At 44.2% G+C, this 15,258-nt stretch overlaps 1 protein-coding gene across 1 annotated transcript; it reads left to right on the plus strand.

Annotated features, from left to right (window-relative positions):
• Positions 1-4,198: 4,198 nt before the first annotated feature.
• LOC143155785 (aldo-keto reductase family 1 member B1-like) lies at positions 4,199-13,536 on the plus strand. Its single transcript, XM_076328757.1, is given in 12 exon segments — positions 4,199-4,264; positions 6,620-6,736; positions 6,738-6,788; positions 7,471-7,587; positions 8,253-8,330; positions 9,718-9,840; positions 10,598-10,704; positions 11,517-11,598; positions 12,071-12,099; positions 12,101-12,152; positions 12,599-12,681; positions 13,497-13,536. Coding segments are annotated over 12 exon segments (945 nt in total).
• Positions 13,537-15,258: the final 1,722 nt, after the last annotated feature.

Consider the following 15,258-nt stretch of genomic DNA (forward strand, 5'->3'; position numbering starts at 1 on the left):
AATCTTTTCAGTCAGTATCTCAATGAAAAGTAGTCAATGTTTTTTGAATAAAATAGCATGCGATAAATTCCCTAGAAAACACGTCTTGTGGATTATTCTCGGTCTGTTTTTCCTAAGCACTATAAATGCAGGTGGGAGGCTAGAGGCCACATGCACAGAGGTTGTATGCTCAGATTAAGTATTCAGGCTAGAGCTACTGCTAACGTTTAGCTCCAACAGCAGAGGAAATGAGGCTAAACCTTCCCTGGGCACTCCGCCCTCGTGCTGGAGACACAATGGGTTTATTGTCAGGTTTGCTGTCACGTGAAAGCTTGTTTTGCTTCCAGATCCAGATGGGCCACGGGAGGAATGGGAGGTGTGCAAACTGCTTTGCATATAGATTTAAAAACTCTGCCCGACCTGAGCTGCTTTTGCAAAAAGTCACCTTGGCTGCCTCTGCGTCCACGGCAAAGATCAGTCGTACGCCGGATAAACTGCCCAGGGACGACTTTCCGCTAAGTGCATGGGATTCAGTGCTCGTGTATTGATATACCGTTATAACACGGAGACCAGCTGCAACGTGGAGTCCGTCCGCCTCGCCCCGGGGCTGGCTACAGAAAAGCACCACCTGGATTTCTGCCAGAAAAAAAGTTTCTGCCACAGCAAAGCGGTCGGGATTATTTGTCCTGTGTTTGAGCCACTGTGCGAAGGAAGCCTAGCACGGGTAGCGAGGGCTTCGAAAGGCCAGATAATGCCAAGAGTTACGTGTGTGGAGAGATTATTGTAGGTCTGGGTAACTCTTCCTTTCCGTTTTTTGTTTGTTTTGGGATTACCGTGTCTTAAGGGAAGGAGCAGTAACAAAATACACATTCTCTGCTTCACCTCTGACAGACTCCTCCTCAGATTCAGATATTCCCCACCTTCAAGAAACACATAGAAAAACAGAAAAAAGTAAATATATATAATATATATAATAAACATATCACACACATAATCTCTATTATAATCTCTAAAATTTCAATATGTTGTAAATCCCAGAACTATACATGAAAGTAAAAGAGAAATAATTTTTCGATACTTTACTTCCAGTATAATTTTAATTTACAAGAGTCACTTATCAACTTGTTATCATTGGTATTTACACAAAAACGCTGCACGTGAGATCTACGTTTAAAAAAAGACCTTCAAGAAAGGACCTATTCTAATACGGATTGAAAAACATGGGTTGATAAGACTGTAGTTACTCTAAACTACAATAAAATGTGTAAATCATATTAGGACTTAGCATTGCAGGTAATTTTAATAATAATGGCTTTACTGATACTTTTGTGGATCACGATAATCTGTTGTGTCTGGTAGATTCCAATAGCGAATCCTGTGACGATATTCCTGCAGGGAACGGCGGTAGTTTTAAGGCATCAAAGGCATCTTCTTCCAACAGGTTTACCCTTTGCTAAGCAGATTCTCTCACCGGCAGTCGCTGCCTTTTTGTCCTCACGGACACGTCTCGGTCTTGACTCGGCAGCCTGGGGTTCAAACAGTGCCTGCGGCAGCCCCCTGGGGACAGCTTCAGTTTTTGCCCTCCTGGAAGCCAGCGCTGGCCCTTCGCTGGCCCCCAGCGTTTCCTACAGCACTGCCTTTCGGGCAGCTTCGTCTTACTGGTCTCCTGTACTTAAAGCCAAGTTTCTGGTCCTGCCCTGACTGAGGCCATACTTCTCCCAGGGAAATTTTGGTGATGTCAAGCCGGGGCCAGCTTTGCCAGTAACATCCATGCTGGTATTTCTTCTGGCAGCACAGCTTGGGCTTGAAGCTGTGAGCAGAGGGCAGCACTGTGCTAATGATTGTTTTCCTAAAATAGACTAATGACTGAAATTTCTGCGGCCGGTTGAATGCAGTTTGATTCAGTATGAAATGAATATTCAATATGAAAACGAGCTTTGCTGTGCGGGGGATTGCCGGAGCAGCCAGTGGGATAACCCTCTCCATGTCTGCCTTTGTGATGGGCAGAGCGGAGGTCAAGGAACCGGGAGAGTCCCTCTCATTAGGGAGGCGGCTACACAACACTGAAGGACAAGGGACACGACAGCTGTACTGGAAAGCCAGCCTGTTGTTAATCGACATTAGTTTCTGCAATGAGATGAAGTGAATTTCTTCCCGTCCTTGGTTGCAGACCAGCTGTACAGGTACCTCAGCAGTCTCTGTGACCAAGGCATCAGGTGGATGATGCAGAGAGCCGTGGTCATCATATATCTTCCCTCTACGCAACCCGTTTTTCTCACAGATAAGGAGAAAACCACATAAGTGCATCAAATCTCCACATAGCGCACTGAACAGTACAACCGCTGGTTAAACCTTGCTTTCATTGCACAACTCAGGCAGAAGAGGATTGATCTTTTTGACGTCAGAAATAAAATTAAAAGGGTTCTCCTTTGGCTTGTCCCAGAGCTGCAGGGATCTGCGCGTCTCAGTTAAAATCCTTGGACGCGGGGCTGAGGTGCCCATGATCCAGGCCAGCTCTGCCTCCGACTGCTGGGGGAAAGGCCAGGCTCTAGGACGGAGGAGCGAGAAGGTCTGCGGCGCAGAGCCATGCGGGAAAGGTCAGGCTGCAGGCGGAGGGGGCTGCTGCTGGTTGAGACGAGCGCGAGCGACAACCTGAGGATACAAGAGGAAAACTACCTGACGTGAAAAGTTATGAAATCCTAAAGAAAATCTGGTGCTGGAGGACAAAAGTTTGGTACCGCTGGGGACCTGTTGTAGGAAGCAGCAGGGTGGACCCTTGGCCACCTGATTGATGCCTGCTGGCCTGTGGGGGCTCTTTGGGTGTCTGCCCTGGGAGTGCTGAGCATGCTGATGCTCAGCCTCTCAGGCTTTGTCGACTTTTATCTGCGTCAACTTCAAAACAATGCTTCCAGGTTGGGCGTATTCTGCATGCGGGGTCTGCACGCAGTAAAAAGTGCCTGAACGAAGTGACCTGCCCGAGGTCACTGGGCATTTGAGACGCTGCCTGTTGAAACGTGGTCCTACCCCGGGGCTGGTTTTGCCTCTAACGGGCAAAGAAATGACAGGACAGGAAAAGTTCGTTAATGGCTGGATAAACAATAAATGCTTACCACTCATGTCTTTAAAATGAGTTCTTGCAGAATTTTCAGCAGGGCTCTGAAACCAGGTAGCATGCCAGCTCCTTCTGGCAGGACACGGGAGCCTCCAGGCTGGGGTCAAACCCACTATGCATAAAAACAAGAGGTTCTGGATTCTTCCAGAATAGGCTTCTGTTCCTACTGAGGGTTGTAAAACTGTTTTTTCAGTTTATGCAGAAGCTTTTCAGTTGTGAATGGTAAAAAATCTAATGTAGGTCAACAGCATGCAAACAGAAAAGGCCATAAAGTAGCAGTAACACAGCATCAAGGGACAAGACACCTGAAGCTGTTTGGCTTCTGAAAAGTGGGTATCGAAACCGACGCAGTGGCTGCTCCAGGAAACAAAAGTGTGCCGTAGTGTGTCGTTAGTGATCATCGGTCTTGCAGATTAAGTAGTTCTGATTTTGAAGAGTCGCACAGAGCTAACATGATGGATCTTGAAAAGACAAAGCTTATTTATTTCTTAGCTCCTCTCTGAAGTCAGGAGGGCCCTTCCTTAAAAGGATCGTGTTGTCCCTGTGTGTCGCAGCTCGTGAGCACGAGCCATAGGCTGCAATGAGGGCAGCGGAGGGGATATGTATAATACGGGTGCCCAGTGCTGTGGGGATGAAGCAGCGCTGGGAATTTTTTAAACAATGATCCCACCTGCGGCCAGAACTGTGCTTCCTCCTGAGACAAACAGCTTTGTGGCTTCCTCTGGTGATATGTTTGGGAGCAGACAGGTGAGATGAGAAATGGTTCTTGGGGTGTGTGCAAACTCCTCAAATACCGCTTTTCTTGCAGAAAAACAGAGACTATGAGGTATGCAAAAAGCTGCAACTTCAGTCAATGCAATATGTGCAACTGGCATGATGAGCTCACTCAACAAATTCACGTGAGGAGCCCGCAATCAGTTTTGAAATACTCCAAAGGGTAAGATAAAGGCAAAATCCCTGCCTGCTCTTGCTTATTATAGCCCTTCTGCCCGTATTTGCCTTGTCCGCAGCCAGTCAGCAGGCGGGAGGGAGGGGCAAAGCCTATTTAAAACTTTTGCAAGGGGCTGCAGCCTCTCCTTGCCTGCGGTGGCTGGGAGGGGACCACGCATGGCCACCTGCCTGGAGCTGCCCACCCGCGCGAGGATGCCCATCCTGGGACTGGGGACCTGGCAGGTACCTGCTGGAGCTGGGGACCTCCCCTCGTCCCCGTGCCTCCGGTCACGCAGGTGACACCAGGAAATTGCTGAGAATCGCGGTAGACTTTTACAGCAATCTCCTCTTCAGGTCAGGAAAATGCAGCAAATCCTCCGTGCAGCTTTTCTTGCCTTTTGAAATATTTCAGGTATTGCAGGTATTGACACCTGTCCTTCAGGAAATTTTTTAAGTAAGCGAGCAGGTAGTGCTCACTTAGTGCAGGTAGTGAGCAGGTAGAAGGAGATTTTTCTTAGCTATGGAAAAAAATTACATACTGCAAAAGTAAAAACTTCTGCCTAGCTTGTTTTTCTTTGTTTCTTTGCTTTTGGCACTGGGTATTAATATCCCAGCATGTCATGTAGGTGTCATTGTTGATGAGTGCATGTAGATATAGGAACTTAAGTGGCAATCAGTGGATTTGGAAATGGGAATTTATATTAACTCCTTAGAGACTGAAAAGAACTCATTTGTATGGCAGCAGATGAGTACGTAGCACTTCGCAGGAAAATAGTTTGGGTAGGTCTTTACCTGCAAATGCTATATAATGGACTTTTGGTAAGACAGAAGATATAAGGATATACTGAATTATAAATGTAAAAGGAGTCTGGAAATGAGCTGAAAATTTTAAGAACGTGAGCTTCTTAAGAAAGAAAAAAATAAATAGTGGATTGTCCCCTGGATTTGAGACTGGAAATGAAAGATGTTGAATTGCAAAGTGCCAAGTCCATGAAACACTGTCCAGTCAGCATAAAATTATCTTGAATTATTCCTGCTATATTTTTTGGTCAGCTACTGCTAATCATCACATAACTTATGCACAAATGGGGCTGAGTTTGTTTAACCCTTTCGGTCTTGATTGGTCTGATGACAAGACACTGAGAAGCCTAAAGTAACTAAGTCGGCTTTAAAAAAACAAAGCGTGCCTTGTGTGGGGCCCCTTAGAGCACCGACGCTGTGATGGACGAGCTCTCTGAAGGAACCTGTTAGGACACCAACAGGAACCGGTTAGGACTAAACAGAAGGAAAATTTTGGAGACATGATCCCTGCCACCACGAAAATCTCGTGTTAATGCAATGAAAACATGGCCCAAACCCACTGCGATTACTTAATCAAAGCTATTCGATCTCAAGGTTCCCACAGCAACTTCAGCTGCGACTCCCTGTGTTTCGGTGTGGCAGTGGGGCCTCTCCTGTACCCAGTCACTCTGCCTTGAAGTCCTGTTCAGTGAGCGCCATGTAAAATGAAGCAATGGATTATTTTGTCTGAAAAACATCTCGCGTTACAGAGTTTTGTGTAATCACAGGATATACTGTCACCTTTGCTCTCCAACCGACTCCCTCCTCCACCCAAAAGCGATGCAGATCACGCCCTGCTGTGGTGGTTTTTTTTTTCCCCAGGGAGCACTCGCTCCTGCACGGCAGCTTTCCCATGCCGCAGCAGCACCCAGCCATAAGGTACTCTGTAACGCCCGTCGTTTGGCCGGTGTGGCCATTAGCTTGCTTCCCCATGCCGCCCTAGGAGCTGCGGCGTTCACGCACAGGAAGGGGTGGGACGGGGAAAGGGGCCGCAAAAAGGAAAACTGGTAAAACTTTGAACTGCCTATTGGGTTGTGTGTAGCCTTGTGGAAAAAACCGCTGCAGTTTCTATGTTTTTTTTTTATTTAAGTGAACCAACCGAGCACCCTTCGATTGGAAATACTTGGGGAAGTGAAATCATTAAAAAAAAAGATGATGGGTGGGCATATAATGAAGTTAAAAGTAGGAGGTGGTCGCGGTTTTGAATCATGTTTCTGTTTGAAGTGCCATTTTCCAGAATCGGTATCCCGTCATCAAACAACTCTTCAGTGTCTCCAAGCCAAGAATCTGAAGTGATTTGCTTTGCTATTAAATACCAGGTTTTGTATTTTACCCAGGAGGTGGCACTGTCCGTAGTGTTTTGCCATCCTCTCACCTCCCTTGTCCTGTGTCAACAAGAGCCGGCTTGTTTGTGTGCAGGACCAGCAAGCTTTCCAGAGGTGATTCATTTCCTCATGTCACCAGTATCTCATACTAAAATTGCTTTTAATTTCTGGACAAATTAGAACTTATTTCGAGATAGCCTGGTGTCCAAATGTGAACGTTCAATCCTTAGAAAAGGGCAGATCAGCTCAGGCAACTCATGAGTGACTCCCATGGCCAGTTCCAAAGGGCTCATTTTATTCCAGAAAACTAAACGAAAGCAAGATCCAAACTGGAACACCTCATTATTTGGGGGTTTAAAGTCTCCAGATTTGGAGGACAGCAAACTTCTTTTTCTGCTATTTACCGAATTACTGACTTTCCTTCTTGTTTCAGTCTCTCCAAGGAACAGCGAGACATGCAGTGAAGTTTGCCATCGATGTTGGGTACCGCCACTTTGATTGTGCCTACCTGTACCAGAACAAGAGTGCGATTGGGGATGCACTACGAGAAAAAAAATGAGGAGGGGGTTGTGAGGCGAGAAGACCTCTTTATTGTCGGTAAGGTGTGTCCTTGGATAACTTGTCCCACATGAGGCCAGTTCCCAGGAGGAGAGACAAGGTCCCAACCTGCAAAGTGCCGAGGGATGAAGCTGGTCTGGGAATTAACTCCTTTCTGTCAGGGCAAAGCGTTTTGTGGATGGAGGGAAGGAAGAGGTCAACTCTTGAAAAAAAAAAATGGCTTGATTTGAGAGGGATTTTTTTGTAGTCCATATCCATTGTCAGCCATGGAGACAGGAACTGAGGCTGTGCTCTCAGTTGCTTCTGAGATAGGAAGCAGGACTATTGTATTCGTGGTCACTCCCGCTGAGCTGCCGGCCTCAGCCTGTTAACTCCCGTATGTTATGTTTTGTTTTGTTTTTTCCCCCAACAACAATGGTAGGAAAAATAAAGTAACTTCTATCTGCTGGAAGCTGGCGGGTCGATTTTCACCAGTTTTGCTTTTCTTCTTTGTTTTGTTTAATTGTTGTACGAATTGTTGGAATTTTAGAGTATCTCATTCTCATTTTACTTAACTGACAGTACTGCAAATAAAATAAGGTGCACAAAAGTGGCACTTCCTCAAGATGAGAAGATGTGCCATATCGTGAGCTGCTTCTGTGTCTGCACCGTGTGTTTCCCTGCCAGGGATGCTCTGTGGTCGTGAGGCTAGGAGAGCAGCTCCCAGGCTTTGCGTTACCCCCGCAGCCGTGGTCCACCTTTCACGGGAGATCCCTGGTGAAGGAGGCATGCCAGAAAACACTTGCTGCCCTTCAACTGGATTATTTGGATCTCTACCTGATGCACTGGCCCATGGGATTCAAGGTATTGAGACTTTAACTCCTGGGAGCCATCTGTCAGAGCTCCGCCACTGTTTCCTTTGGGTCTGGACATGCCCTTAGTCCTCTCTAATGAGGAGTGTTGTTAAACCTCATTAGGACATAATGACAAACCTCTGCACGGAGTGCCCTGGAGGAAAGGTAAGGTCATGGCTGCTTAAGCTAGGTCTTGTAGTACCAAAAATCACCTTATTTTACCCTGCACAGCATTTCCATGTCATGGATCAAATTACCATCCAGATCACATTCCTCTTAAAGTCTGGGATTTGGCTGTCATTTGCTTATCCAGGATCAAATGGTTGTGAATTACTTAGTTCCTATTTTTCTCTTCTCTCTCTAGCCCCAGGTTAAATAAATCCTCATTTCCCCATCGTGTCACATCCCTGGCCTTCCCCCAGCCTGACTGAGGCACATAAAAGTGTCTGCCCTTCCTCTGCCTGCAGGACAGGTTCTCAAGAAGCAGATTTTCATGAAGATTACTCTATTCGTACAGATTACTGGTTTTGGCCACCTCTCTCCCCAACACAAACATAGTCTGGGATATCCAGCGTGTCTCCAGCTCCACTCGCCTGTAGAGTTTCTAAGTAAGTGATTTCTTTAACTACTTACAATTCAGCCTACCTTAAACTCGCTTTTCTTTTGTGATGATAGGCAGGAGAGGAGCGATTTCCTGCAGATGGAAATGGCACAATCATTCCCAGCAATACAGATTTTCTGGATATGTGGGAGGTACGGTCATTGACAGGCTGAAAAAGCCTTGCTGGTTTGAAATAACAGCCTGAAAACTTTAAGGTTTCCACTTTGGGAATCGTTCTGAGAGAATCTCCAATGTGAAGTATTCCAGATTGCGGATTTCTCTGGGCCCTTGGGCTCCTTCTTGTGTTACTTTGCCAAAATCGAGGTATTTTTATGTCTACTGCTTACTAAAGCGACTGGGTGGGCATGGCAAGAAGAAATCTTTGACTGTGTGTGTACCCTGCAGTGGCTTGAGCTGACATATGCTGTCGCTTCAGTCCCCGCACCACTCTCTGGTGGCTCATGCTCATGCCTAGTTGCACCCGAGCTGTCCAGACCACAGCAAAGCCAACATGCCTCTGCCAATGTACCCACAGCATCCAAAATTCCCCCTTTTAGAAAGTACTGGAACTCGCTCAGAGTCTATCGCTAAAGCTGTGTGTGCAACGCAAACAGGCATGAACACAGGCTGTGTGGGAGACAAGACTTGGGCGCAAGTTCAAGTTTCTGCTTGGCTGATGGTTTGGGCTTCCTTTCCCCTCCACCCCCACCGCTGCTCAGCATGGCCAGGTCAAAAGAGGACGAGAGACTCATCAGAGTCAGAAGAATTCACTGATGCTTTTTCCCTTCTGCCAGATGAAGAATATAGCAGATTTGTGTTGCTCATTTGAAGGAAAAAAGTGGACATTTCAGGCTGCTGCTTACGATAGCAACTTCAGATAAAAATCATTTCTGCTTTGGAAGATGTCCATCTTGTGCTCTAAAGGCTGGTAGTAGATGATTTTCTCTTGTTTCTTTTCTGCTGGAGGTGCCAACCTAATTTGGGCTGTCTAGCTGTTTTATTGTTTGCTAGTGTGAAAGAAAATAGGTGGTGGTGGGGGAACACAGCATTGATACTATACTGCCACTGCTAAATGGTACATCTCCCTTGGGAAATTGAGCGGCGTTGATGGTCAGGTATCCTGCCCTAGCTCTCCCAGAACAGCTCCTCGTCGAGCCGCTCTGTTCCAAACGACAAGCTTTTTACTATGGGATAATTATTTTGTTAGCTGAGGAATTATCCTAAAAACACCTTTTCTTTTGGAGCAGGTGGCCTACTTGGGGATAATATTTCAAAATAATTGTATTCTACTGAAATAATCGTAGTGTAATAATTGTTAATCTTGAATAACGCTGTTATTTATTTGTATGACGACACATGACATGAGTGCCTGTGTCTTTGACCAGGGTCCCACCGTTCGATGTGCTGTACTAACGCCACATCAGAAGAGGATCCCCAGACATGATGATTTTTACCACTGAAGTCTTTGCACAGGCATTTTTTCCACATGAAAAAAAAGATCTCAATTCAATAGCAAGTCTGATTCTGTAGTGTTTCTAGGCTATGGAGGAGCTGGTGGATGCGGGAATGGTGAAGGCCATTGGAGTCTCCAACTTCAACCACAAACAGATAGATCGGCTCTTGAACAAACCAGGCTTAAGACACAAACCTGCAAATAATCAGGTAAATTGTTCTCAAACTCATCAGCACTGACATCACACCTGTCTGGGGTGTTGCATTTGATGGAACATCTCTGGCAGTGAAATAGCTTTTATGTCAACGCTGTGCTTTTTGATACCCGTGTGAGAATACACCTGTATTTGGCTAAACCATAAAGAAATGAAAAACATAGGACATTCTGTGCCCTTCCTTGCGCAGGAAGCTGCAGTTACACAAGCCCATGGTGCTCCTGGGTTAAAAGTCCCACCCTCACCTTTCTTCTGACTGCAGCACTGAGCTCATGCAGGCTGAGAGCTGAGCTCCGCAACGGAGAACGTGGCGGGGCTTACCCTTCCTCTTTCCTGCAGCCCCCGTGCTTGTCCCAGGAGCTAAGGAAAAAGAGGCTGCGTGGATAGGGCCAAAGCCAGGCTACGCTGCTGGGGTGAACAGGTAGGACTGGATGACATGAGAGTTGGGTGCTTCAGCTGGATGTAGACAACTGGACCTGAGAGCCCATTCATATGGGGACTGTGAGAGGTCGTGAAAAATGAGGCAGGCAGCTGGAAAGAGAAACTAATGTATGAAGATCGGGCCTTGTGGAGGCAGGGTTGGGAAGAAGGGGAAACGATCTGAAATACTGGCTGACTCCCTTAAAAACCCTGTAGCTGCAAAAAGAACAACCTTTTCAAGGCTGATGTGGGGCTTGGTAGGTCACCATAGTGATGCTAAACCTTGAAGTACCTTCTGCTTCTGAAGAAACCTAACGTATTTTTGTTTGTAGATTGAGAGCCACCCCTATCTTCCTCAGGAAGAGCTGATTAAGTTTTGCCAATCCAAAGAGATCTCTGTCGCTGCATATTGTCCCCTTGGAGCGCCGAACTGGCCATGGTAAGAATGCTTTGTGAGACTTCTTTCTTAGACGTAGATTGGAGCCAATACAGTAAACCAGTCTTAGGATGTGGATAAACCCTCACAGAGTAAAACTGATGTAATTAGAAAAATATTTACTCATTTGTTAAAAATGAGACACACACAGAAACTTCTCTCATACTTATTGTGATACTCAGTCCAGTAATTCATACTCGTGCTGTTACTGGAGTTTCACATTTAGTAGAAAAAGGATCAATTGGTTGGTGAAAGTAGTGAAGATTATCCTTAATTGAGCTTGGGTGAGCTTATTAAACATGTAAGAGAACTTCTGAACTAAAAAAAAAAACCCCAAAACAAAGCAGCACATGCTTATAAAAATAGCAACTTTGCAGTCCTGCTGAGACAAATGGATTATGTTTTTAAATGGATGACTTGAAGAAATTTTGCTTTTACTCCAATCTTCATGGCTTTCTCTGACCTGGGACAGGGTGGTTACCAGAGCAGCTGTGCTTGTGAAGGACATGACAGCTGCTCATTCTCAAGATGAAATTTTCGGGATCTGGACTAAGGAAATTCCTGGCCTGATGCCATGCGGGACTGAAATGTGTTACAGTGACCTGTTATACTAGAAACGACAGGCCTCTTCTCATGTGCCACCCTGCAATAAAAGGAAAAGAACGAAGGCAGGGACTGGAGCAACAAGAAGATGGTGAATTAAAGTGTGGGAGATGATGCTTTCTTATCATTTAAATAATATTCTTACACTACGGTGCTTGAGGGAGAAGACAGTGGGCCATTCAACTGCTGAAGACTGCTTTTTATTCTCACAGGTCCAAGCCTGAGGATATTTCCCTTTTTGATGATCCCCAAGTTAAGGGAATTGCACTCAAGTACAACAAAACCCCAGCTCAGGTTAATACTGGTCATCGTATTTTCCCTGGTGACGTGTATTTTTCCTGCTTGTGCTAAAGTAACTATTTACAGAGGTATTATGGAAAGCTGAGTTCCAGCTGTGTCTCATACGCACTGTAATGCTTTAAAAAAATATTATCTCTAACACTAGTTTTAATGACGGACAGAAGATTACCAATGGCTTTGGTCTTTAGTTGGCACGCTAGCCACTTCTACACAGAGCATCCCTGGTCAATCCTGAACTCTTGTTCAATGCACTCCCATGCTGTCATCTCAACTTCAGAGATAATCAGATAATGATTAAATGAGCTCATGTAATAATTAGGAAGGGTTTACTACAGTGCTTTTCCTATGTGAGCCATCTCTGATTATCAGTAGAGCTGTTCTGTGTAACCATGTAGGCACGTATGTTTTTCGGCTTTCAGAAGACAGGCAGAACTTCTCAGCTGTAATTCCCCATCTGTTCCTGCAGGTGCTTATCCGGCTCCAGATTCAAAGAAATGAGTGTAATTCCCAAATATGTCACTCCACACCGTATCAAGGAAAATTTTAAGGTAAGAGCATATCTTACAAAATTCTTAATGGTGTTAAACGCTTACACAGAAAAGTCTACTCTGCCCGCGGAGCAAAGTACCCCCTTCATACTTAGAACTGGGAAAAACCTTTTGTCTGTCAGATACCATGTAGGTTATTCCTTTATGAATGCAAAAAATTACTTTAAAAGTAAGGAGCCAAGTCTCCTTCATTAGAACACATCAAGTAAGAGATATTAACTTTTCCACCTTGTGATACAAATACGATGCAATTAGACCCCACCAGCACTGTAACTTTATGACATTTTTTCATTGTTCACCACAAATGTGCATCCATTGCACGCTTCGTAGCGCTTCAACAGATACAACACTTTTCTACTTCTCTTTTTGGTATTCTTTCCGCAAATGAACTTACACTTGTCTTTTTGCAAACTGAAGTAACCCAGCTGTTTGGGACCTTTATTCAGGTGTTTGACTTTGAATTGGCTCAAGAGGAGATGGAAAACTCCCTTGCTTTCAAGAAGCGGTATCACATCTGTGCATTAAGTGAGTAAGTACCTCCCTCCTCCTCCTCCATGTTTTAGCACGATTGGATTATCATTGGATATCCTCTTAACAGACAGTATTTGATAGCCCCACTTAAATAAAAAGAGAGGGAACCTTAGCCAATACCTGGTCACATCCGTATCTGCTGGAATCCAGCATGAGGGTTTATTAGAGCACTGCCTGTCTTGTACAGGTTGGTAGCACTGGGATTTCTGCAGGTACGTTGTGTGTTAAGATACCTTATAACGGATGCATACCAAACTGCTGTCTGAAAATCAAAATTGGCTGGAAACTCCAAAATCAATAGGCGGCATTTTTTTGTTTTGTTTTCTTTGACTACTTTTTATGAGAGACAGTCAGTGTAAATAAACTCCATTTTAAGAATGAGAGTTGTAAGTTTTTTTGAAGTGAAAAGCTGTGCCTATGTATTTATGCCAACGTTATTAAGGCAGCATCTAGATAATAGAATGGCTAGATACAGACTTACCAAGATCTGCAATTTATTCTGTTTTCCCAGGTTACCCACTTATCTAATCGCATCGGAGTTCAGAAGAGAGCGGTTTAATATCGCAGGGAAGTTTGGTGATTTCAGCTAAGCAAAAGATACATTATCTTTTGAGAACAAGGTCACTGGTACATGCGAAGGTTACAGAGCATTAACTTCCACTGCCCTGCGTAAACTAAGCAGACTCACGTTAAGAGTTTTTACTGTAGTTCACAGTTTAGTTCTGCAGAGCTTTTGTCAGGGGAAAAAAGCTTTTTCTTCTTAGCCTTAAGACTAAATCTTTAAAATATTTTAATCATACTCTCTTTTTCTAGATGCAAAAATCATAAGGACTATCCTTTTTTGGAAGACTAACATAGGCGTCATCTCCAGATCCTCCAGGGATCAGGACCGTATATCATTGTTTCAAGCAATTTGTAACACTTCATGTGTATTAAATCACAATGTAAGTGGGATATGTATTACAAGACGGGAGAAGGTAGCTCACAGGCATTCTGAAGAGTAACCTTTGAGCATGCATGCGTTTGCTTCCCTTATTATCAACCAGTTATATCAGTCCTTTATCTGTATCTTCGCTCTGCTCTTATTGTAGCAAAATTCTCAGTTGTAGCAAAATATATATTCTCTTATCATTTAGTAATGATAGTTAATGAAGTTTAATAAACCTGAATCTTTGGGATTTGTGAAAAGCAGTCTTTGTCGTAAATATAAATCCTCACAAATTTTAGAGAAATTTAGATTCTCCTAGTGGTTGTATTTTTGGAGAAAAGGTCAAAACATACGCTATCTTTTAGTTGTTAATATAAGACAATCCATTTAACATCAGAAGATCTTTATAAGATAAGACAATATGCTGCTTGAGATTCTTAGTTCGGTAATTTCAGCGTAACAGACTAAAAGCTCTTTAGAGGACACTGCTGAATTATGTTACAGGAGCTGTTTTCTTAACGAGGTTTCCTATTTATGAACTGCTAAAAACTAATAAACTGGTAGGAGATTTGTATGTTTGGTTTATCATCTCTACAAGAGTATATAAATACTGCCTTTATCAGTAGAATGGCTGCAGTTAAGACTGTGAATCTCTCCCAGCAAACCCAAAGCCTGATAAAGGAGACACGGAGGAATTATTTTGTTTGGCAACTGCCTTATTTAACAAGCAGAAAAGCTGGGCAGCTTCATAGAAGCCAACAGTAGATTTTCACTCTCTTGTACTGCTCCTTAGATACTGTCTGCTTGTGTTTTGACTCAAAGGTATGTCACTGGATGTTTTCTCTGGTAAAGAAAGTCAGTGCTACCGCAGCCTGTACATCTGCTGGAGTTTTAATGAGGTGCCTCTTAGAGTTCAAGAGCAAGAAGTCTTGACTAACACCTGACTCAAAACTCCTGTAATTGCTTTAGGCTCTTCCAGCCCAGCAGAAGAACAATGTGAATCAGCACTGCCTGCAGAGAGGAAGGATGATTGTGTAATTAAGGTTCAGGGCTAGGATACACACTTCATGGATATCCTTTTCCAACTGATTTTCTTTGTAGTTGAGGTTTTCAAGTCTATAAAGGAAATGATGACATATCTTTGAGCTACTTTAGACTTTTGCAAGATGCTTGAGTAACAGGTGCCCTAGAAATGGCAAAGCAATTCTGTCAAATTGGATTTCCTACAGCAGCCCTTCTAAAGAAAGAGGTCTGAAAAGCCTATCAGCAATCGACGCCGAACAGTTACAGTGCAGTGGTATGGACAGGAAGGTGCCTGTTATAGGTGCTCTCTTTTTTTCTCTCCCTGAACATGCTAAATTGAAAAGGTCGGTTACAGGATATCATCATAGCTACAGTTAGAAAATGAGCTACATGGGAGGTGCTGTGCTTCTAGGCATTCAGACTGTGGTCATGTCCACCTACAGCAGCAGGAGCAATATCCACTTAAGGCTGTGGCATACAGCCTATCTTGAAATATTCTCTACTTCATAGGAATTTTCTAACAACATTCCAGTTTAATCACAGCTATCAGACTTGAAGTTATTTACAGGATGTTTATAGACGGTGGTAGGCAGGAAGTTGGACTAGATGATCACAGTAGCCATA

Source organism: Aptenodytes patagonicus, chromosome 1 (assembly GCF_965638725.1).
Source record: "Aptenodytes patagonicus chromosome 1, bAptPat1.pri.cur, whole genome shotgun sequence".
In the NCBI taxonomy this organism is placed as follows: Eukaryota; Metazoa; Chordata; class Aves; order Sphenisciformes; family Spheniscidae; genus Aptenodytes; species Aptenodytes patagonicus.